At 35.6% G+C, this 27292-nt stretch overlaps 1 protein-coding gene across 1 annotated transcript; it reads right to left on the minus strand.

The window, feature by feature from the left end:
- Positions 1–13842: 13842 nt before the first annotated feature.
- On the minus strand, positions 13843–26630 carry LOC127732511 (zinc finger protein 239-like). Its single transcript, XM_052241547.1, has 2 exons — positions 26606–26630; positions 13843–15514 (listed from the first exon to the last, which is right to left on the minus strand). Exon 2 carries the CDS (start codon positions 15492–15494, stop codon positions 14466–14468), a length of 1029 nt encoding a protein of 342 aa, XP_052097507.1. The 5' UTR covers positions 15495–15514; positions 26606–26630; the 3' UTR covers positions 13843–14465.
- Positions 26631–27292: the final 662 nt, after the last annotated feature.

Below are 27292 nucleotides of genomic sequence, written 5' to 3' on the forward strand. Positions count from 1 at the left end.
CCTCCCATAACCTATGACCGTGGTGTAACAGTATAGCATAAATACAAACTATAAAAATCAGTTGAAAAGGGCTTAACTCATCAAATTGATACAAAAATAAATACATATAACAAAACAAAAGTGGACGTGGATGGGTACTTGTACATGCGAATAACAAAAAAACAACACTAATTACAGATCTGACTATTCTCGCAGTTATAACAGGTGCCTGTAGGTTACTTCACTTATAATCTGAACCATAACCTATCATAGGAGCCTGTCATTTATCAGTACCATAGCCTATCTTAAATGCATGCAGGTCACATCATTATAAATCAAAGCATATCATGGGTGCCTACAGGTCTCACAGCTTTTTATCTGTACAATAGCCAACCATAGATGCCTGCAGGTCGCATCACCATATATCTGCACTATAGTCTATCATAGGTGCCTGCAGGTCACACTGCTATTTATCTGTACCATAGCCTATTATAGGTGCCTGCAGGTTACATCACCATAGATCAGTATCATAGCCTTTTGGTAATACAACTTTTTATTTGCATCATAGCCTATCATAGGTGCCTGCAAGTCACATTGATATTTATATGTACCATACCAGCCTTTTATATGCGCCTGAAGGTCACACCCTATATCTGCACCAAATCCTATCATGGGTGACTGCAGGTCCCACAGCATTTTATCTGTACCATTGTCTATATGTGACTGCAGGTCTAATAACGTACTTTTTATCTGTGCCATAGTCAATCATAGGTGCCTGCAGGTCACACTGAGATTTGTCTGTTTCATAGCCTATCTTATATGCATGCAGGTCACATCATTATAGATCAAAGCATATCATAGGTGCCTACGGTTCTCACAGCTTTTTGTCTGTACCATAGCCAACCATAGGTGCCTACAGGTCACATCACCATAGATCTGCACTTTAGTCTATCATAGGTGCCTGGAGGTCACACTGCTATTTATCTGTACCATAGCCTATTATAGGTGCCTGCAGGTTACATCACCATAGATCTGTATCATAGTCTATCATAGGTGCCTGTAGGTAATACAAATTTTTATTTGCATCATAGCCTATCATAGGTGCCTGTAGGTCACACTGCTATTTATATGTACCATGCTAGCCTTTTATATGCGCCTGCAGGTCATATCACCATATTTCTGCACCATATCCCATCATGAGTGACTGCAGGTCCTACAGCATTTTATCTGTACCATTGTCTATATATGTGACTGCAGGTCTTATAACGTACCTTTTATCTGTGCCATAGTCTATCATAGGTGCCTGCAGGTCACACTGATATTGTTCTGTTCTATAGTCTATCTGAGGTGCCTGCAGGTTATATCACCATAGATCATCACTAAAGTATATCATGGGTGCCTGCAGGTCACACTGCTATGTATCTGCACCATAGTCTATCATAGGTGCCTGTGGGTCATAAAACTTTTTCGATCTGCACCATAGTCTATCATAGGTGCCTGTGGGTCATAAAACTTTTCTATCTGCACCATAGTCTATCATAGGTCCCTGTAGGTCACACTGCTATTTATATGTAACATAGCCTATTATATGTGCCTGCACATCACCATATATCTGCACCAAATCCCATCATAGGTAACTGCAGGTCCCACAGCGTTTTATCTGTATATGTGACTGCAGGTCTTATAACTTTTTATCTGTGCCATAGCCTATCATAGGTGCCTGCAGGTAACACTGATATTGTTCTGTTCTATAGTCTATGTTCGGTGCCTGCAGTTCACATTACCATAGATCTGTACCATAGCCCATCATAGATGCCTGCAGGTCACACTGATATTGTTCTGTTCTATAGTCTATGTTCGGTGCCTGCAGTTCACATTACCATAGATCTGCACCATAGCCTATAATGGGTCTATCATAGGTGCTTGTAGGTCACTTCACTATAGATCTGCACCATAGCCTATAATGGGTCTATCATAGGTGCTTGTAGGTCACTTCACTATAGATCTGCACCATAGCCTATAATGGGTCTATCATAGGTGCTTGTAGGTCACTTCACTATAGATCTGCACCATAGCCTATAATGGGTCTACCATAGGTGCTTGTAGGTCACTTCACTATAGATCTGCACCATAGCCTATCATAAGTGCCTACAGGTCACGTCGCCATATGTCCGTACCTAAGCCTTTTATAGAAGCCTACAGGTCACACTGCTATTTATTCATACCATAGCCTATCATAGTGCCTGTAAGTTAAACAGCTTTTGTTATTCCTTTAAAGGTGATTGCAGGTTTATCTTAAGCGCATGCAGGTTACACAGCTTTTTGTATGTACCATTATATACAATCATAGGTGCCTGCAGTTTACACCGCTTGTTTATGTACCGTATCCTATCATAGTGCCAGCAGGTTTATTATATATGCCTGTAGTCACATCACTTTTTTGTGTTCCATATCCTATCATACTGAGATGAATGCAGGTCACACTAAAATCTATCTGTACCATCGTTGCCTCCAGGTCAGACTTTTATTCATATGTAACATTAGCCTTTTGTACCATTGCCCATCATATGAGCCTGCAGGTCACACTGATATGTATCTGTACCATAGCCCATCATATGAGCCTACAGGTCACGTCACCATGCATAGATCTGTATCATAGGTGCATGCAGGTCTTATCCTCATAGATCTTTATCAGAGCCCATCATAGGAGCCTGCAGGTCACACTGCTATGTATATGTAACATAGCATTTAATAGGTGCCTGCAGATCACACAGCTTTTTTTCTATACCATAGCCTATCATATGTGCCTGCAGGTCATACCGATATGTATCTATACTTTTGCGCATTATAGGAGCCTGCAGATCCAATCACCATATAGATCTGAATCATAGGTGCAAGAAGGTTAAATCATATAATACTATATGGATAAATACCATGGTGACTTGAAGGCACCTATGATAAGAGGGAGAAAATAGCAGGGTGACCTACAGACACCTATAGTATGATATGGAAAATAACATGGTGACCTATGGGCCCCAATGAAAGGATAAGTAAAATAACAGGGTTAATATCAGGCCCAAATAACATGATATGGATAAATACCATGGTGACCTACAGGCAGCTATAATATATTATGGTTAAATACTATGGTGACCTACGGGGACCTATGATAGGATAATATAAAAAATTACGGTGACATACAGGCACCTAAAATATGATATAGAATATAACAAGGTGACCTGCAGGCACCTATGGTATGAAATGGAAAATAACAAGGTGACCTACGGGCACCTATGAAAGGATAAATAAAATAGCAGGATTACTTACAGGCCCATATAACATGATAAGGATAAATACCATGGTGACCTACAGGCACCTATAATATATTATGGTTAAATACATATGGTGACCTACGGGCACCTATGATATGATATGGAAAATAGCAAGGTGACATACGGGCGCCGTTGAAATGATATGGCAACGATAAAAAAAACAGTGTGACATACAGACACCTAGGATATGAAATGGAAAAGAACATGGTGATCGACAGGCACCTATGAAAGGATATGTAAAATAACAGGGTGACTTACAGGCCCTCATAATATGATATGGATAAATACCATGGTGACCTACATGCACTTATGATAGGATATGTAAAATAACAGGGTGACTAACAGCCCCCTATAACATGATATGGATAAATACCATGGTGACCTTCGGGCACCTTTGATAGTATATGTAAACTAATACGGCGACCTACAGGCACCTATCTCTGATATAGAAAAAAACAAGGTGACCTACATGCATCTATAATATGATATGGTAACCAACAGGATAACGTTCAGGCGCCGTTGAAATGATATGTTTAAGATACAAAACAATCAGTGTGACATACATACACCTAGGATATGATATGGACCAGATCAATAACAGCGTGACCTACAGGTACCTTTGATAATTATGATAATATATCGTAATGACAATTGCAGTCAATTAGTTAGTGAAAATAATTATAATTTATAACATATTGACCTAACCCTGTATGCACTTATGGTACGGATATATAGCAGGATGACTTACAGGCACCTATAATGTGATATTGAAATAACGAGGGGACCTACGTGCATCTCTAATATGATATGGTAAACAACAGGGCATGACGTACAGGCACCGTTGATATTATTGGTAAAGATCAAAAGCAGTGTGACATACAGGCACCTAGGATATGATATGGTACAGATCAATAACAGGTTGGCCTATGTACAGGCAAATTAATTTGATAATTAAATAGAATATGGTAAAGATGAACAGCAATATAATCTTCAGCAACTTTGATAGGACGTGGTAGAGACTAATCTAATGATACCTTCAAGCACTTTTGATAGGATATGGTACAAATCAACAGCAAGACGAACTATGTGCACTTTTAAAAAGGATATGATACAGATCAATACCAATGTGACCTCTTGCACCTTTGATAAGATATGGTATAGATCAATAACAGGCTGAACTATAGACACCTGAGATGATAATGGTACAGATCAATAGCAGTATGACCTACAGGCACCTTTTTTAGGATATGGTACAGATCAACAACAGGTGGAACTACGTGCACCTCAGATAATTATGGTACAGATCAATAACAGGGTGAACTACAGACACCTCGGATAATTGTAGTACAGATCAATAACAGGGCGAACTACAGGCACCGCAGATGATAATGGTACAGATCAATAACAGGGTGAACTACAGGCACCGCAGATGATAATGGTACAGATCAATAACAGGGTGAACTACAGGCACCGCAGATGATAATGGTACAGATCAATACCAGGGCGAACTACAGGCACCGCAGATGATAATGGTACAGATCAATAACAGGGTGAACTACAGACACTGAAGATGATTATGGTACAGATCAATAACAGGGTGAACTACAGACACTGCAGATGATTATGGTACAGATCAATACCAGGGTGAACTACAGGCACCGCAGATGATAATGGTACAGATCAATAACAGGGTGAACTACAGGCACCGCATATGATAATGGTACAGATCAATAACAGGGTGAACTACAGGCACCGCATATGATAATGGTACAGATCAATAACAGGGTGAACTACAGGCACCGCAGATGATAATGGTACAGATCAATAACAGGGTGAACTACAGGCACCGCAGATGATAATGGTACAGATCAATACCAGGGCGAACTACAGGCACCGCAGATGATTATGGTACAGATCAATAACAGGGTGAACTACAGACACTGCAGATGATTATGGTACAGATCAATAACAGGGTGAACTACAGGAACTGCAAATGATTATGGTTTAGATCAATAACAGGGTGAACTACAGGCATTGCAGATGATTATTGTACAGATCAAAAACAGGGTGAACTACAGACACCGCAGATGATTGCGGTTCAGATTAATAACAGGGTGAACTACAGACACTGCAGATGATTATGATACAGATTAATACCAGGGTGAACTACAGGCACCGCAGATGATAATGGTACAGATCAATAACAGGGTGAACTACAGACACTGAAGATAATTATGGTACAGATCAATAACAGGGTGAACTACAGGCACCGCAGATGATTATGGTACAGATCAATAACAGGGTGAACTACAGACACTGCAGATGATTATGGTACAGATTAATACAAGGGTGAACTACAGCCACTGCAGATCATTATGGTAATTATCAATAACAGGGTGACCTACATGCACCTCAGAAAATTATGGTACAAAACTATAACCAGTAAACTGTCATTTGACGAGAAATAAGACATCTGCATTTTTAGTGCGTTTTATGCAATGAACAAAGTAATTTAGTATTTAGTGTCAACTGCAAAATGCCTAGGCCGATGTTACAAACTTAATCATGTTCCACATTTATGAAGATGCAGAGTTTGTGATGGTGTTATCTGGTTGCTGTGCCTAGGAGTAACCCTGGAGGTAAATGTTAACCCAACATGTGTTTATGTTAATGTTTAACAGTATACAGCACAGAATAGAAAAGATGTTTGGATCGGGCTATACAAGAGCCTTGATATAATGTTATTGTACAAGTACAAATGTAGCTAAAAAAATATAGATATAAGATAATAGAAAATAAGATTGGCAGAAATTCAAAACCTTATTATAATCAGTAATTATAAAAATAAAAGATCTGACACCCCAGCGTACTACTCATGCCACGAACAGTTCAATTAAAACATTGGTGGACCTCCTACGACACCCATTAGTAGTTAGATATTCAACAAATTAATTTATGTCTTGCATATACGTGTCGCTTAGACCCCTGCCATGTACTTAAAAGTAAAGTAGAAAAAATACGGAACTCCGAGGAAAATTCTAAACAGAAGGCCCTAAGCAAATGGCAAAATCAATAGCTCGAATACATCAAACGAACGAAAATCAACTATCATATTCCTGACTTGATGTTCTTATATAGAAAACGATGAATTAAACCTAGTTCTAAAGCTAGCTAAACCTATCACTTGTATGACAGTCACATACAATTCCATTATACTGACAACGATTTGTGAACAAAACAAAAAGACATAAAAGCGTCACAAATGGGGGTACATCAGTCAACATTGTGTTATTGTGTTATAATCTTTATCACTACAAAAAACAAACAAATATGTCAACAAAGAAAAACAAAAAGGCATATTGACAATGAACATTAGCAAAAAAGAAAGACAAGAATACAAAAAATTACCATAGCACAATAACACAATGACGGGATATATAAGTACCGAGTCACGTCAAATCGATATTACCAAAAATACACTAAAAAGTAAAAGTATTAATCAACAAAGACATAAAAGAGTTCTACAACACGTTATTATTAATCAGATAATAAACAATGTCAGTACCTAGAATCTATACTTCAAAACCATCGTGTATTATAAGTGAAGTTTTAAGCTTCCGATGAACTTCTTTAGAAATGGACGAGACGTTTTTGACATACCTCAAGGGCGTTCATCAACTTTCTGCTCAGACACTGGTGACTTTTAACAAAGTCTGAGTAGCATCTGTACAATTTGCTCCATGGGATGTTTTCAAAATTGCAACGAAAGAAATTTCTTGGCATGACTATCTGTCTGAATGAATATTGATGTCACCAATGAATTCCACACATCAACTCATACATGTCCCCCTTTTTAATAAAACTACTGCGGGTTAGAAAAAGATCTTCTATGTTATGTAAAACGGTCAGAAATAACATTTAATTAAATTGAAAAGTCCTTTAACACAACACCTCTCTTTGACATCACAAATTATAAAAAAAAAATGTGAAAAACACTGCAAAATGGAAACTAGACTCCACTAAAACAACATTGAAATAAGACGAGGTTCAGCTGTTGATTGATTCAGTTCACTTCGTAAATATGTCCCTGCAGATTTTGTGTCTGGATTCCAAATTTGGTTGATGTACAGTGAATAAATACCTATTTTTACGAAAATAAATAAGTACAAATTTGATTTTCTTGATTTTTAAAAGGCCAGGGGCTGGTTAATCTTAAGGGAAATTGTATGACCATCTTATAACTATCTTATGATATGTTATACAATGTAAATCAAAGCTGTTACAAGATAGTCATACCACTATGATGCTCTAATATCAGTAAAAAGTGAAAACAATTATGAAAATAATTACTATAAAAGCGAGAAAGAAGACGTAGATACTCTTTCCGAATGGATTAAGGCTGTGAGGTCGTTGATACAAATCCGAATTATGAAATTAAATGGGTCTATCAATACCCATGCTACGTCAATCTTTAGAGACCTAAATGTTGCAAAACACTTGTCCTACATCCATGACAAATATGTTGTTGTCCCCGCAGATAAAGCCCCAAAACAACATCGTTTTTGTGAGTAAATCGCATTACATAAACTGCTTGATAAATGAATTAGATATTGATAACTCACTTGGAAACTCAACATATACCCTCACGACACTTACCAAAGAGGAAATCCTTGATAATCATAGGTCTGTTCTATGTTCCTTTGGAATTTCAACCAAAGATAAAGAACTGGATCTTCCGTCACTTTATTGGATACCTAAACTACATAAGTGCCCTTACAAACAACGGTATATTGCTGGGTCTTCAAAGTGCTCCACGAAACCTCTTTCTAATTTATTAACATCTATTTTATCAGCAATCAAAGCCGGGCTTCAAAGTTATTGTGAAACTGCCTATTCTAGAGGTGGCGTGAATCAGATGTGGATACTAAAAAATTCCAAAGATCTTTTAGAGTACATACAATCTAAGACTCTCTCATCTTGCAATAGTATTAATTCATTTGACTTTTCTACACTTTACACAAGTATTCCCCACTCCAAACTAAAAGCCAAATTGAAAGAGTTGGTAATGCTTTGTTTCATAAAAAAAGAATGGCGAACGTAGATACAAGTATCTTGTCTTGAGGAGGGATACATCCTACTTTGTAAAGAATCACTCTGATTCAAACAAAAATTTTCTGAAACTGACATTATCAAGATGCTTGATTTCTTGATTGACAACATATTTATTACGTTTGAAGAACGTGTTTTTCAACAGACTGTCGGAATTCCAATGGGAACCAATTGTGCCCCTTTTCTTGCTGACTTGTTTCTTTATTATTATGAGGCTGACTTCATACAGGAACTTCTTAGAAAGAACGATAAGAAGTTAGCAATATCCTTTAACTTTACGTTCCGCTATATAGATGATGTTCTCTCACTAAATAATACAAAATTTGGTGACTATGTTGAACGAATCTATCCCATCGAACTAGAGATAAAGGATACCACAGAAACAGTTAAGTCTGCCTCATATCTTGACTTACATCTAGAAATTGACAATGAGGGTCGGTTGAAAACAAAACTTTACGACAAAAGAGATGATTTCAGCTTCCAAATTGTAAACTTTCCATTTTTATGTAGCAACATTCCAGCAGCGCCTGCATACGGAGTATATATCTCCCAATTGATACGATATTCCCGGGCTTGTATTTCCTATCATGATTTCCTTGATAGAGGGTTGCTGCTCACAAGGAAGCTATTAAATCAAGAGTTCCAAATGGGGAAGTTGAAATCATCCCTTCGTAAATTTTACGGACGCCATCACGAGTTGGTTGATCGTTATGGAATAACCGTTTCACAGATGATATCGGATATGTTCCTTATGTCGTAATTACAATACTCTTCCATTTTCACGAATGTGACCTACCGAATTAGACTATTTACCGGATTTGTAATAACATAAGCAACACGACGGGTGCCACATGTGGAGCAGGATCTGCTTACCCTTCCGGAGCACTTGAGATCACCCCCAGTTTTTGGTGGGGTTCGTGTTGCTTAGTCTTTAGTTTTCTATGTTGTGTCATGTGTACTATTATTTGTCTGTTTGTCTTTTTCATTTTTAGCGATGGCGTTGTCAGTTCATTTTCGATCTATGAGTTTGACTGTTCCTCTGGTATCTTTTGCCCCTCTTTTACAGTAACTATTCTTATTGTATACGAATATTTCATATTTTTTTCATTATAATGAACACGATGAACATGAAAATATATATGAAGAGGAGTTAAAATGTGAGTTGATCATTTGTTTAGATTTAGTTATAACTTCGCGTCCATGTATTATTATAGGTGTAACACCACCATTGATTATCCCCTTTTAGTCTTTCTTAAACTTGCACTTTTAAAAAATATGTGCAAAATTTATCTTTGTTTCAAATAAAGAATTACTTGGCATGAGTAAAGTTTTATTATGTTCAGTACTAACGAAAAAAATTCACATAACATTTCATTGCATATAAGAAAATAACCATCACTGGAAGTTAACCAATCAAATATTCTCCCTCATTTAACATATGTACCAACTTTAGCAACCATGTAACCTCAAGTTTCCGAAATATTCTATAAACCCCCCGCCCCCCCCCCCCCCCCCCCCAAATAATGGTGCTTTGAAATACCCAAGATAAGGTTTATGACCCAGAAATGTTTTACTGCAATGACAATTGGGATTAAATACCTGCAACTGCAAAATTCAAGGGAAACTTTTTTTTCGACCTATTTGTGACGTACTATGAATTGTTATCTAATTGGGAATACTTTTAATATATGGCAAATAGAGTACCCGCTAATAGAAATATCCGTGCAAATACTTTGATGAACTACTATCTAAAGAAAGAAATATTTTGCATATTTATTAAAGGGAATCATTAAAAAGAAAGAATTCTAAATTTTACGTTGCAGGAGATTCAAATTTTAAATGACGAAGTGGAGAAAAAGTAAATCTTTACTATTTAGCAGAAATAACGACAGAACAAACAGTACCAAAAAGAGAGCAAGAAAGGCTGCATGCAGAAACAAATTTTGAAGGAGAGGACAGGGCCTCGCCCCCTATGGAGCTACATATATGCTTTATGTATAGACTTTTAGCATATACCACTCCAAACAATACCTAATTTGGGCCCCCTTTTTCAAAATCCTGGATCTGCATGTTGCATGAGCAAATACAAAAAATGTGTGATGTCGTAACATTCATAAGACCACCACAAGTCATGTCGAGATGTGTCCTAAGTGAACGATAAAAGTTATGAATATCATGAATTGAGACCCTTTCTAATACATACATGTATCTTATGACATGTCCTTAAACCATCGTAAGACATGTTTCATTCATAAGATACTTTCGAAAACAATGCTTCATGTCTTGCCTTTCAATTTCCTCCTTTAATTGCAAATCCATGATAGCCTACGTGAACAGATCTACAACATTTTAAAAGTTGGAGGTATGTAAAATTAATGTGACCTGCAGTCACCTATCATTTTGCCTGCTATGACTGTAAATGGTATTTTAAATCTTTCCAATAAACAGTAATTTTAAGCGTAATACAAAGAGGATAATCAAAAGATAAAAACGGAATATCTTAAACCTTAAGTTAAAATTAAACGGCAAAAAACGCATATTATAGAGACTGTAAGAATTTATGATGTAAAGCATCGCTTTGCATATAATAACATCGTCGATTTTAATCTCAAATTTTGCCGGAATTTATATTTCTTGTAAATGACAGGCTATTCTATTGATAACCAAGAAACCTTGCACTTCAATGCAATGCATTTATTGCAAAATATTTTACCGCACATACATGCTCAATTATGTTTCCTTTAGATATTAAGATCTATCTTTTTGGTTGGGATTACATTAACTTGCGTATACACTTTTCGTAGTGCGACGGTTTTGACGTTTGGTGACTGGCAGTAACCCTTCACATAAGCTTTTATCCTCGTGCGCTCTACGATGGCTACATTAACGCGAATGGGAGAGTCGATCACGGAGAGGGACTGAATTATTCGGGTTAATGCAGAACTCGTCATACTCGTATACGAAACAATCCTGTAGATTTCGAACCTTCCATCACAAAAACTCACAGAATGCACTCATTTGCATTGGAGACCTATTAAATAATTAATAAGAAATGCTTATGCAAATATCTAGTTGTTATAAAAACCAAATCATCGTGATAATTTCATGTATGTGAACACTCCACTGAGGTGCCCGTAGACCAAGAACTTCAAGATAAGGTATAAACGATCTTTTAGATTTGAGAAAGCACAAGTATGGAATTCCCTTCCTAATGAGGCTAGAATTTAAACTTATTGATATAAATGGCATAAACATTGAAAAATAAAGAAATGAAAGACCCCCTTTACGACCCTCATATCTAGTTAGATGTCTCTGTAAACTGTCAATCTGACTAAACCAAATACCAAATATCACATATAAAGGTTAAAGTTAACTGAGTGTTTCTGATGGGTACGATTTGACAAAATAGAAAACACACTGACGTTTTCATACATCACATTATAAAGTGTATCTTCAGTATGTGTTCTTATGCGTCGGTATGAGCAGAGAATGTCTCTTGTGTGAGTTAACTTATTAGGGTCAATTTCAAATACCTTTTAGCCCTTGATTAATAACTCACACTTATGAGATTTATTATATTATAATGTTCTCGTGTGTCTGTAAGTTTCCATTATTATCAAACCCTCTACTCCATACAGCACATTTAATAGGTTTTAATTGTCTCCAGTATGTGCCTTAAATTGTCTCTTTAAAAGACATTCTACCGATCGTTCTGATACGTTAAGGGAACGACCATTTAACTTCAAGGGACCCCAGAACTCAATCCAACTTGGCAAGTCTTCCCTTTGCGATATGGGACCTAGTGGTGCAATTTCAGAGAGATCTATACACTTTCACACAAGTAATTGTCAGGAAACTACAAAAATTCTCGTTTTTGGCCCCGAATTCCTAAACTCTTGGTACCATAACCCCCAAAATCAATCCCAACCTTTCTTTTGTGGTATTGAACCGTCTTGTAAAATTTAATAGAGATCCATTCACTTAAACTAAAGTTATTGTCCTGAAACCAAATGTGTTTTCGGACAAAGCAGACGACGCAGACATCATACTAGCATTTTGAGGAACCCAAAAAAATGTTTGCGGTCGTAAAGAAAGAAAAATTCATCATTTTTTACTTGATAAAGGGGCAAAATTCTTGAATAGTAAAAGTGACACCATGATGGCATCAAAATTCAAACTTGACCTCTGTGTTTTGTTGAAACAAGTAGTTTGTATAAGTTTCATATCATTTGGTTGAGGCAAACTTATGTTAGAGAACAGAAACAAAAAAATCAGCAATTTTTCCATCTATTTTTAAAGGGGCAGAACCCTTGAACAAATGAAATGACGCCACCAAAATTCAAACTTGATCTGTGTTTAATGGTAATCAGCATTTTGAATAAGTTTCATAACATTTGGTTGAAGCAAACATATTTTTAAAAGCTAGAGAATGGAAACCAACTTTGGGACGTATGGAGGGACGTATACATGTACTGACGTACAGACGGACATGGGTAAAACTTAATGCCCCCTCCGCTAGGGTGGGGGCATGAAGGGTAAAACTTAATTCCCCTCCGCCACGATGGGGCATGACAATAAAGAATAGAGAATAATGAGGCGCTAAAATATTAAGAAAACAGAATGGTGGACAAACACAATTCAGAAAAGAGAAAAATGGCCCTTTATTAAAGAATACAGAAATGAAGGACCATCCCCCTACCAATCCAGAAATGAAGGACCATCCCCCTACCAATCCAGAAATGAAGGACCATCCCCCTACCAATACAGAAATGAAGGACCATCCCCCTACCAATCCAGAAATGAAGGACCATCCCCCTACCAATCCAGAAATGAAGGACCATCCCCTACCAATACAGAAAGGAAGGACCATCCCCCTACCAATACAGAAATGAAGGACCACCCCCCTACCAATACAGAAATGAAGGACCATCCCCCTACCAATACAGAAATGAAGGACCATCCCCTACCAATCCAGAAATGAAGGACCATCCCCCTACCAATACAGAAATGAAGGACCACCCCCCTACCAATACAGAAATGAAGGACCATCCCCCTACCAATACAGAAATGAAGGACCATCCCCCTACCAATCCAGAACACTGTAATACTATATGTTCTCATTTGTCTGTTAGTAAGTTTACATTATAACCACTACTTAATACAATACATTTATAAGTTTTTATTTAGTTATTTCCAGTATGTGTTTTAATGTGTCTTTTTAAAGCATTTCTTCTTCGCCGAGCACAGCTGGATACGACCGCAGAGTTCCAATATACATACTAATTTCCAGTATGTGTTCTCAATGTCTCATGTGTCTCTTTAAGACGTTTCTTCTACAAACAAGTCTAAACCACCTTACATCACATGTGCATGATCTATGCTGTTCGTCATAAATATGTGTCCTCTATATATAACTAAGTCACTTCTTCAAATATTTATTTGGCACAAAAAGAAAATTGATTGCATCTATGACTGTATATATTCTCGTGTGTCTATCTAAATTACAACTCTCACACAACCCTATACCCCATACATCACATTTTTAAGGTTTTCTACCAGTATAAGTTCTCATGTCTCTTTAAGTCACAACTTCCAACAAATATTTTACCACATATATAACATTTACGGAGTTTATCACACGTGTCACTGTTAACTATCACGCTTACTAAACCCTTTACAACAGTCATAAGGTTTTCTACCAGTATATGTTCTCATGTCTCTTTAAGTCACAACTTCCAACAAATATTTCACCACATATATAACATTTACGGAGTTTATCACACGTGTCACTGTAAACTATCACGCTTACTAAACCCTTTACAACAGTCATAAGGTTTTCTACCAGTATATGTTCTCATGTCTCTTTAAGTCACAACTTCCAACAAATATTTCACCACATATATAACATTTACGGAGTTTATCACACGTGTCACTGTAAACTATCACGCTTACTAAACCCTTTACAACAGTCATAAGGTTTTCTACCAGTATCTTTAAGTCATTACTTCCAACAAATATTCTACAACAAACATAACATTCACGGAGTTAATCACTTGTATGTGTTATCATGTGTCTCTGTAAACTACCAATGTGACTAAACTCTTTACTACATACATCACACTCATGAGGTTTATCACCTGTATGTGTTATCATGTGTCTCTGTAAACTACCAATGTGACTAAACCCTTTACCACATACATCACAGTCATGAGGTTTATCACCTGTATGTGTTCTCATGTGAATTTGTAAACCACAATGCTGACTAAACCCCTTACCACATTCATAACATTCATAAGGTTTATAACCTGTATGTATTCTCATGTGAATCTGTAAATTACCAAGCTGACTAAATCCTTTACCACATACATCACAGTCATAAGGTTTATCACCTGTATGTGTTCTCATGTGACTCTTTAAATTACCAATCTGAATAAACCGTTTACCACATACATCACAGCCATAGGGTTTATCACCTGTATGTGTTCTCATGTGACTCTGTAAATTACCATGCTGACTAAACCCTTTACCACATAACTCACAGTCATAAGGTTTATCTCCAGTATGTGTAATCATGTGTACCTTTAGCTCATCACTTCGAGAAAATTCACTAGCACAAACATCACATTTATAAGGTGTTTCACCAGTATGTCTTCTCATGTGTCTTTTTAGGTCATCACTTCTAGAAAATTTACTGGCACAAACGTCACATTTATGAGGTGTTTCACCAGTATGTCTTCTCATGTGTCTTTTTAGGTCATCACTTCTAGAAAATTTACTGGCACAAACGTCACATTTATGAGGTTTTTCACCAGTATGTGTTATTACATGTCTCTTTAAGTCTACACCTTGAATAAATGCTCTAGCACAAACATCACATTTATGCCGTTTTTCACTTGTATGTGTTCTCACGTGTCTCTTTAAGTGACTAATTTGACAAAATTCTCTAGCACAAACATCACATTTATGAAGTGTTTTACCAAGCTGCGTGTTTATAAGTTGTCTCTGTAAAGTACCATTGATTGTGACTAAATCCTCTCCTCCGTCATACATCTTATTGATAATGTTTATCTCCATATGTGAGTTCTTCAACGACTCTATAAGGAACAAAAAAAATAATGACATATTATATACCTTTTGATACTTTCCTACACATGACATATAAAATATCTAGTTTGACATTCTCTGCATTTATATATCTGTTTTAGGTAATTCTAATTCCATACTAGTATAAAATATATGCCTACAACATGTACAAGACGTTCTGTGCGTATACTGCCTCATTGATGTATAACTCATATCTTTTTTATTCATCAGGACAAAAATGTTGCTCAATGCATGTCAACAGTATCTACATACATACATAATACATAAACCGTTTACGCAAAGATGTGTCTCGCCTGTCTGAAGAAAAAAATCAGAAATGACGATTCTGATGAACAGCAAAACTGCAAATTAACATGGATTTGCTGGACCGTGACATAGCTATAGGGATAGGACCTTAAAATAGTTATCAAACTGAGGTGTACTGATCATTCTGATACTGATAGTAATGGACCATGAACTCAGGACAGGACCTCAAAAGAGTCAACAAACTGAGATGTACCGATACTGATAGTAATGGACCATGAACTAAGGACAGGATCTCAAAAATAATCAACAAACTGAGATGTACTGATACTGATAGCAATGGACCATGAACTAGGGACATAACCTTAAAAGGGTCAACAAACTGAGATGTACCGATACTGATAGTAATGGACCATTAACTACGGACAGGACCTCAAAAGGGTCAACAAACTGAGTTGTTACGATACTGATAGTAATTAACCATGAACTAGGGACAGGTCCTCAAAATGGTCAATAAATTGGGATGTACCGATACTGATAGTAATGGACCATGAACTAGGGACAGGTCCTCAAAATGGTCAATAAATTGGGATGTACCGATACTGATAGTAATGGACCATGAACTAGGGAAAAGAACTCAAAAGAGTCATCAAACTGAGATGTACCGATACTGGTAGTAATGGACCATCATATAGGGAGAGTTCCTCAAAATAGTCAACAAACTGAGATGTACCGATACTGATAGTAATGGACCATGGGAAGGGACAGGACCTCAAAATAGTCAACAAACTGAGATGTACTGATTCTGATAGTAATGGACCATGGAAAGGGACAGGAACTCAATATAGTCAACAATCTGAGATGTACTGATACTGATAGTAATGGACCATGAACTAGGGATAAGAACTCAAAAAAGTCAACAAACTGAGATGTACTGATTCTGATAGTAATGGACCATGAACTAGGGACATGACCTTAAAAGAGTCAACAAACTGAGATGTACTGATACCGATAGTTATATACAATGGACTAGGGACAGGACCTCAAAATAGTCAATAAACTTAGATGTACTGATACTGATAGTAATGGACCATGAACTAGGGACTGGAACTCAAAAGAGTCAACAATCTGAGATGTACTGATACTGATAGTAATGGACCATGAACTAGGGACAGGACCTCAAAATAGTCAACCAATTAAGATGTACTGATACTGATAGTAATGGACCATTAACTACGGACAGGACCTCAAAAGGGTCAACAAACTGAGTTGTAACGATACTGATAGTAATTAACCATGGACTAGGGACAGGACCTCAAAAGAGTCATCAAACTGAGATGTACCGATACTGGTAGTAATGGACCATGAACTACGGACAGGACCTCAAAATTGTCAATAAACTGGAATGTACCGATACTGATAGTAATGGACCATGAACTAGGGAAAAGACCTCAAAAGAGTCATCAAACTAAGATGTACCGATACTGATAGTAATGGACCATGAACTAGGGAAAGGATCTCAAAAGAGTCATCAAACTGAGATGTACCGATAATGATAGCAATGGACCATGAACTAGGGACAGGACCTCAAAAGAGTCAACAAACTGAGATGTACCGATACTGATAGTAATGGACCATGATATAGGGAGAGGTCCCCAAAAGAGTCAACAAACTGAGATGTACCGATTCTGATAGTAATGGACCAAGGGAAGGGACAGGATATCAAAATAGTCAACAAACTGAGATGTACTGATACCGATAGTAATAGACCATGAACTAGGAACAGGACCTCAAAAGAGTCATCAAACTGAGATGTACCGATAATGATAGCAATGGACCATGAACTAGGGACAGGACCTCAAAAGAGTCAACAAACTGAGATGTACCGATACTGATAGTAATGGACCATGATATACGGAGAGGTCCCCAAAAGAGTCAACAAACTGAGATGTACCGATTCTGATAGTAATGGACCAAGGGAAGGGACAGGATATCAAAATAGTCAACAAACTGAGATGTACTGATACCGATAGTAATAGACCATGAACTAGGAACAGGACCTCAAAAGAGTCATCAAACTGAGATGTACCGATAATGATAGCAATGGACCATGAACTAGGGACAGGACCTCAAAAGAGTCAACAAACTGAGATGTACCTATACTGAAAGTAATGATCCATGATATAGGGAGAGGGCCTCAAAATAGTTAACAAACTGAGATGTACCGATACTGGTAGTAATCAATGGTAAATAATGGACCATGAAATAGGGACAGGACCTCAAAATAGTGAACAAACTGAGATGTACCGATACTGATAGTAATGGACCATGATATAGGGAGAGGTCCCCAAAAGAGTCAACAAACTGAGATGTACCGATTCTGATAGTAATGGACCAAGGGAAGGGACAGGATATCAAAATAGTCAACAAACTGAGATGTACTGATACCGATAGTAATAGACCATGAACTAGGAACAGGACCTCAAAAGAGTCATCAAACTGAGATGTACCGATACTGGTAGTAATGGACCATGAACTACGGACAGGACCTCAAAATGGTCAATAAACTGGAATGTACCGATACTGATAGTAATGGACCATGAACTAGGGACAGGGCCTCAAAATAGTGAACAAACTGAGATGTACCGATACTGATAGTTATGGACCATGAACTATGGCAATCCTTTAAAAAGGTCAACAATCTGAGATGTACTGATACTGATAGTAATGGACCATGAACTAGGGACAGGACCTCAAAAGAGTCAACAATCTGAGATGTACTGATACTGATAGTAATGGACCATGAACTAGGGACAGGACCTCATAAGAGTCATCAAACTGAGTTGTATCGATAATGATAGTAATGGACCATGAACTAGGGACAGGACCTCAAAATAGTCAACCAACTAAGATGTACTGATACTGATAGTAATGGACCATGAACTAGGGACAGGACCTCAAAAGAGTCAACAATCTGAGATGTACTGATACTGATAGTAATGGACCATGAACTAGGGACAGGACCTCAAAATAGTCAACCAACTAAGATGTACTGATACTGATAGTAATGGACCATGAACTAGGGACAGGACCTCAAAAGAGTCAACAATCTGAGATGTACTGATACTGATAGTAATGGACCATGAACTAGGGACATGACCTCAAAATAGTCAACCAACTAAGATGTACTGATACTGATAGCAATGGACCATGAACTAGGGATAGGAACTCAAAATAGTCAACAAACTGAGATGTATTGATACTGAGAGTAATGGACCATGAACTAGGGATAGGAACTCAAAATAGTCAACAAACTGAGATGTACTGATACTGATAGTAATGGACCATGGACTAGGGACAGGACCTCAAAATAGTCAACAAACTGAGATGTACTGATACTGATAGTAAATGGACCATGAACTAGGGATAGGAACTCAAAATAGTCAACAAACTGAGATGTACCGATACTGGTAGTAATCAATAGTAAATAATGGACCATTAAATGGGGATAGGAACTCAAAATTGTCACCAAACTGAGATGTACTGATACTGATAGTAATGGACCATGAACTAGGGATAGGAACTCAAAATTGTCATCAAACTGAGATGAACCGATACTGATAGTAATCGACAATATACTAGGGACAGGATCTCAAAATAGTCAACAAACTGAGATGTACTGATACTGATAGTAATGGACCATGAACTAGGGACAGGAACTCAAAAGAGTCAACAATCTGAGATGTACTGAAACTGATAGTAATGGACCATGAACTAGGGACAGGACCTCAAAATAGTCAACAAACTGAAATGTACTGATACTGATGATGCTGATAGTAATGCAACTGGAAAATGTAATCGTCTATCACAAGTAATTACTTTTAAGCTAACTTAAGCAGAAAACTTAATATTAAAAATTGATTATAATTAAAAGATGTTGAACCATGACCTAAGGGACAGGGCCTTCAAATGGTTGTTTAACTGATATGTACTGATAGTAATGTAACTTTATATAAAATACCATTGATCATGTTGATATAGATCTACCACAATTAATTCCTATCAAACTTACATAAGCAGAAAAACTTAATTTTAAAAATTGCTTATTAATTGAAAGACACTCACTGGACAATGACCCAGGGGACAGGGCCTAAATATAGTTGTCAAACTACTATGCATGGATAGGTATACAAGTTTATAGAATATATCATTGATTTATCACAATTAGTTCCTTTCAAACTATCTTTAGCAGAAAAATCAACATTGAAGACTGCTAATAAATTCAGTTACTGGGCCATGACCTAGGACAGTGTTGAGTGATCAATTTGAAAACACATCACACAGTATAGCTGACTTATATAAACTCTGAAACCAAATTTCAGAAATCCTTGTATTGTAGTTCCTGAGAAAAATGTGACGAAAAATATTCATGGCACAGATGGACGGATGGACGGACGGATGGACAGACAGAGGTAAAACAGTATGCCCCACTTTTTATAGAGCGGGGGTATAAAAAAACAGTATATCCCAACTTTTTCAAAGCAAGGTATATTCATAATTGATTGAAAAATGCTATAGCTACTACCTATGTTTCAAACACACTTTTAAACTCATTAAAGTTTTATTACATTATGCATGTTATCAATTAAAAGGGCACTAGCTACGAGATACATAAAAAATTTAAATTATGATTTTTTTTTGTTCAATCATTAACCTGATTAATGAAAGTGAAATAGTGAAATAATAATTCGCTTTAAGCAGCCAGTATGGTTCAATTTTGTCAAAAAAGGCTAAGAAACTTCGATGATGAATTATTCACTTGCAAGTGAATAATTCGACCTCATTGAATCTGTATTCATGTGATCTTCAATTATACCCCTTAGCTAGAGATGGTTTCTGCATGATTGATGTTTGTTAGGTTATTTTAAAGAAAAGAATGTCAACATTGAAAGTGCAACAAAGCTAGGTTAATCATTTGATTGACTGATTCGATCCACAAACAATCATTCTTATACATTGTTATGCAGGTTAAATAAAAAATTAACTTATTTTTTAACCTTACATCTAAAATCAGACAGACATAGAAAAATCCATTTGCACAAGGTCCATATAATATATATTAAATAATAATAATCAATTTTATTTTATTATTGTGTCACATACTGATTGTACATTATACAACATGTACATGATGTACAATGACATAAAAAATATATACATTAAAACAATCGATACCCAGCCATTGAGTTGGCTTATGAGACACATTTTTACAAAACATTTCACATTTATATATATATATATGTACATACATGACATATAACATTTCCTAAAATTTGTTTTTGTACAATTTCAAAAAGATTTTAAATAAATATAAATTCAATTAATAAATTAAAATAATGAATAATATAAATAAAAATTATTTTTATATATTTCATTTAAATATTACATTTTACATGTTTTACATGACCTTAAAAGTCAGTCAGGGGTACTACTTGTACAAGTCATCTTTATTTATTTGAATAAGTGAAAAAAATATACTTATATTAGTTAATTATAATGTTTGAATAATCTCCCAGTAATTTTCTCAAAAATTCACTAGTATAAAGTGAATTATTTTTACAATCCCACAAAATTCTCAAGTTTTGAGATGTAAAAACATGCCTTTAATGATTTTTCCAGGTTAGCTCATAATTTTTTATTAGAGTTCAATGTTTCATCTCATTAATTCAACAAAGAAACTGATTGTGCAGATTTTAAGTATTTGTGCAAGGCCTTCAGAAATTACTCCTTGGGGGCTTGTAAATCAGTAGTGTTCTGAAGATAACAGACAAATGGGATTTTCATTGTCCATGAAATTACACTCAAATGATTGGTAAAGACATCTGCAAAGGGCAGACAATTCAAAATTCTATTAGAGCAAAGAAATCCTATGAATTCAGGAAAAGAAGATAGGATGACTTTTTCACTTATATAAGTAAAAAAATCTGAATATCTAAGGGACATAACTTTGCCATTTATTTTTTTACCTATGGCACCCATAGGTAAACAAAATAAAAATGGCTAAGTTATTTTTCTATGACGTCATATTTTGAGGGACCATGCATATTTAAAGTGACCCTTAGCAATGCTTAGTGGTGGAATGATTAAAAAAGATACTTGTATGAAACTAGATATCACTGGAATCAGAATTTTCTCTAGTTTATAATGAAATAAAAATAAAGTGTACTTTTAATATATTAAAAAAGTTCCATCCAAAGAACATGGGGAAAAAAAAATGCCAAATCTGAACATAAAAAACCTGAAATCAGGTCATGCGCTGCACAGTGCATACCCATGAAGACATGATACAGGCACATTTTACATAATCAAAACTGTATGAAATTCATAGGGTCCGAGTACACAGTTATTTCGTAGTGCATTTCTTTTAGACAATAAATGGAAATTAAAAAAATCCCACCTGCGCTTTCTCAATAATATTTTTACAGTGTGTTGTACTACTTTTGGGACAAATTATATCAAAATTATAGAAAACTTCATCGGCTCTAACTCAAAATATGGACAATTTCATGTTAAGGGGGTCTTCAAATCTTTTGACAGCTTCCGAAGTGCTAATTTTTAACATTTTTCAGCCGGACCAAATCACTACTTTACTTTAAAATTCATGACCCAAATTTTTTTACAGTGTAATTTCACCCCCCTACTTACTATTTGAGTTATAAAACATGGAGAAATAAATTTGGAAGGGGTATAAAAAAGATCGACAAGTAACACACTGTCCACACTAGGGACTATATTCGTGGACAACGAAAATCAAAGGACGATAACTGTGTACCCGGACCTAATAGGGTAGAAAAAGTTGACCAATCTTAATGAAACTTGGTATGACCAAAGCTTATTAAATTATAAGACTGCTTACAAAGTTTCATGGCAATAGGATATATATTATAGACAATATGACTAATTCTATATTCAACATTGCATGTTAAATTTAGACGTTAAAATTGAAAATTTTCAACTATCAACATTTGGGGCTTAAAAAATTAAAATATTGCAAAAAAATACTTTTGAAATGCCTTAATATATAATATATTATGTATTAAAAGCAATAGAGTACTCATTTGGTTTAACAGACTTATCATAATTATTAAAAAGTCAAATTTATATGAGCCTGTGGCTAAAAATGGAGGTTTTCCAATGAAGGGGGGCCTTACATGAAGATGTAATATTTTCCAGCAATTTTAAATTTGTAAAGCTTTTTGGTTATAAATAATCCTTACATATGTATTTAATGTACTTTAAATGGAAAGAAAACTTACAAATAACATATCACATTAGTTTAAAAGGGTCTTAGGCCAAGTAAGACAGAAAATAATTTAAGGTCAATTTAGGCCGTATCACATATTTACATTTAAAAATGCATATTGAAGCTATAGGAAATAAAATTTTGTGTCTTTTCTATCATTTCTATACTCAGGAGACATGGTACAATAAATCTGAGCACAAAAAGACTCTTGCATTCAACTTTTTTTGCAGACAGTATGGTCTGATACAAAGATTTTTCACTTTTTAGTGAAAAACATGCATGCAATTTTAGTCTCAACAGGCTTATATTTGAACCACTTGCTATCCTACAGAAGAAAGGAAAGATATTATGTGACATAAAACAGGTACAAAAGACTTTGTTAAGTGCTTTTTATACAAATTTAGTGAGGTCTTTATAATGGACTTCAACTTTTATGTTCCAAGCTCCTCACATTTAACTTGATCCAAACAGGGCGTTAGACGAGGATCATATATACAACACATTTTGCACATATTGTCCGAGATAATCTTCTTTTCTGTAGATTCAGAGTTCACAAATGAGTAATACAACTGGATTGAAGCATAGAAACACAAATATTGACACATAAAAACCTGTCAGATAGAAAGTGAGAATGCCACTTATGCATCAAAATTGAAAAAGCTATGAAATGCTTATTTTGACCATAAAATGTCAAAATTGGTCATTTTTGCAGAAATTCTATCAAATAAAAGTTTAAATCCTTTAGTTTTATGCTATTTGATAAATTGACACCATCAAATCATTCAGGGAAGTTGCCAAAGTACAGATTCTATATTTCCTGATTTCACCTCTTAGGTCCGAGTACACAGTTATTTCGTAGTGCATTTCTTTTAGACAATAAATGGAAATTAAAAAAATCCCACCTGCGCTTTCTCAATAATATTTTTACAGTGTGTTGTACTACTTTTGGGACAAATTATATCAAAATTATAGAAAACTTCATCGGCTCTAACTCAAAATATGGACAATTTCATGTTAAGGGGGTCTTCAAATCTTTTGACAGCTTCCGAAGTGCTAATTTTTAACATTTTTCAGCCGGACCAAATCACTACTTTACTTTAAAATTCATGACCCAAATTTTTTTACAGTGTAATTTCACCCCCCTATTTACTATTTGAGTTATAAAACATGGAGAAATAAATTTGGAAGGGGTATAAAAAAGATTGACAAGTAACACACTGTCCACACTAGGGACTATATTCGTGGACAACGAAAATCAAAGGACGATAACTGTGTACCCGGACCATAGGTTTTTACCTGGCCTTTCAAAAAAATCTCGTTTCAGGGCACGGTCTCCTGCTTAGAAAAGAGCTACAGTGGTATTTCAATCATTCAAACTGTTTTAATTGAAAGCTAATAAACTAATTTTTACAATCAAATACAAAAAACATGATACTTTTTCATCAATTAGGTAAATAAACAGGGGTTTCCCTCCATAGTTATTTTTAGTCAGGGAATAACCCCTAGTTTTTTTATAAGAAACTGTTTATAGCACCCTATACAAGTAAATAAAATTCACTTGTATACTATAAGTATCCTACAAATTTACTTATATAAGTATAATAATATTCCTTCTTCAAGTAAATAAAAAATATTTGTACAAGTAGTACCCCTGACTGAAAGTAGTAAAGTTAAAAGGTTACTAAAAACTATAAAAATTAGTACATTGTACATGTTGTCATGGTTGTATCTCAAACTAAAAATAACATTCGCCTCACATGTCTCATAAAAAAAAATTAACAATACTTTTGCTTAAAAAATGCTTGAATTACATGAATTACATGAATTACATGAATTACAATTCATCATTTCAACTAATTTCTGATCATTGTCTAAAATTATACTAGCAAAATTTTCAATATAATTTGAACATTCAGAAAAAATAAAATCCATCTCAAGTCATAAAGAGAACAATTATAAAAAAGTGTTTTTCAGATTCAACTCAATTGTTGGTACAAAGCACAAAGTCTGTTATGAACTGGAATTAGCAGCCTGGCATATCTTCCGGTTTCGATGGCTAGCAGTAGCGATCTCGCAAGTTACAGAGCCATAACGCGTTTGCACATATTCAATATATCTATTAAATTTATGTTTATATCGTGTAATCGAGACCGTATGTTGTTTTTGGGGTCATCTCGATAGTTAATTAGATGGTGCCTAAGACTAAAATACACACAAAACGAAGCTACATATTATCGAGCGCATGCCCTGTAAATATGTTTATTTTAGACTTTTTATAATTTGAATAAATGTTTTACATTTGTTATAAATCTAATATGAGAATTTGAGTCAAATCGGTGAACATGAATTTGACATGTAAGACACCTACATGTAGTGCCCCTTTAACAGCTCGACAAATTTCATTTAAAAAGTTTTCTATCTATAAGGGATCGAGCTACCATTTGATTTTTATGGGGGGACTAGGATGAAAAATTTTGTCCTGCATTTTTTTTTAGTTGTAATCTCTGTCCTGCCTTTTTATTTTTCACTCTATTAGGTCCTGGCTTTTTTTTTATTAGTTTATCCTAATTTTGTTTACATAAATTGTCATCCTGCCTTTTTTTTTGCCAATTTGCTCATCCTGCCTTTTTGTTTAACTCAAAACTCCTGTCCTGCCTTTTTATTTCAAATTTTATCCTAGCCCCTCTCCCATAAAAATCAAATGGTAGCTCCCTAAGTACTTGTACAGTTTAGATGAATATCATTCTCCAACTTGGTTAAATGTATAAAATATTCCGTTTGCACATGTTGCAGGGTAAAATGATTCTTTTTTAGTAATGACAATTTTCAAGACTAAATTACGTGAAAGATGACAGACTGCACCACTGTGGGCTATTCTTTGCATTTTCTTTTAAGAGGAGTGTATTTTCCCATAGAACATGTACACCGTGTATTAGGTCACCAAAGTTAATATAAATATGAATTTGATTAGATTATGTTGTATGGTATCCTCTGTTTGGTTTTTTTTTACATTCTTATTAAAGAACGAGTTTTTCAACATGTTCAAATACCGCACCAAACAACAATTATAGACTATGAATAGATTTCCATAACGGCAGTAATGCATCTTCCTTTGTCAGACTATTGGGGTGTTGGACTACTGGGCTGTCAGACCAAATGGTGTTGAAACTAATGGGGCTTTGGACTACTGGGCTGTCAGACCAATTGGTTGTTGAAACTAATGCCATTGGGGCGTTGGACTAGTAGTGGGGTGTCTGAATATTTGTGCTGTGATGAGTCAAGGTTTTTTATCATCGTTGAAGTTTCTACATCATTTGAACTTTGGTGGATAGTTTACTTGTCTCATACAAAAAAATTATGTAATTTTGCTGTCTGACATAAGACATCATATAACCTATTTACAGTCTTGATTTAGCAAATGTAAGTCTGTACAAGTGGATTCTAGCTTCTTAGTTTTCACGTTATAAACAGTATTAAGTGTACCAATACATTTTTTCACTCCGGTTTGTAAAAATAAGAAAAATCGTTAACTTACTCGGTCTAATTTACAGGGCATATTTTGGTCGAGGGAATGAGACCAACGTTATCATTCTTTGTACATGTCCATTACATAATGTGTAAGTTCCGCCTCTAGCAGGAGCACTACCGGTAGAAATTTCGTACCTTACCCGTTTCGTACCTCCGCCATTTCATACCCGAAATTACTATTTCGTACCGAAGATTCACCATTTCGTACCATATCGACCAAATGCATCTACGATTTCGTACCTCATGGACTTAAAACATGTTTACTATTTCGTATCATATATTTGTAGATGTTCTAACTAATTTTAAGACTCTGGCTGTCAGTTAATTTAAAACTATGAACTCACACCACATTAATTATGTTGATCACTAGTATGTCTCTCTCTGAGTTCGGGCTGTAAGAAAAAAGTTGAGAACTTTAAAATAAACTACATTAAGGGACCGGTCATTATTTATCTCCCAAAGGGGGGGGGGGGCAAAAAGTAGGGGGGGGGGGGGGGGGGGGTCATGAAAAAAATTGAATCTGATAGAGGGGGGTCATTCTTTTTCAGGTTAATCAAGTAGGGGGGTCATGATTTTATTGGCCATAGATTCATTAATCGCCATATACCATGATCATAGACTATACATGTATAGTTGTTTGGGCCCTTCAGAGCTAACTTGTCTCCTAGTTTGACTCTTTCACAAATATCAACAT

Source organism: Mytilus californianus, unplaced genomic scaffold (genome assembly GCF_021869535.1).
Source record: "Mytilus californianus isolate M0D057914Y unplaced genomic scaffold, xbMytCali1.0.p SCAF_25, whole genome shotgun sequence".
NCBI classification, from domain to species: domain Eukaryota; kingdom Metazoa; phylum Mollusca; class Bivalvia; order Mytilida; family Mytilidae; genus Mytilus; species Mytilus californianus.

Coding starts and splice junctions, on each gene's coding strand:
- LOC127732511 (XM_052241547.1), bottom strand. CDS start 15,494: ATGGAGATAAACATTATCAATAAGATGTATGACGGAGGAGAGGATTTA.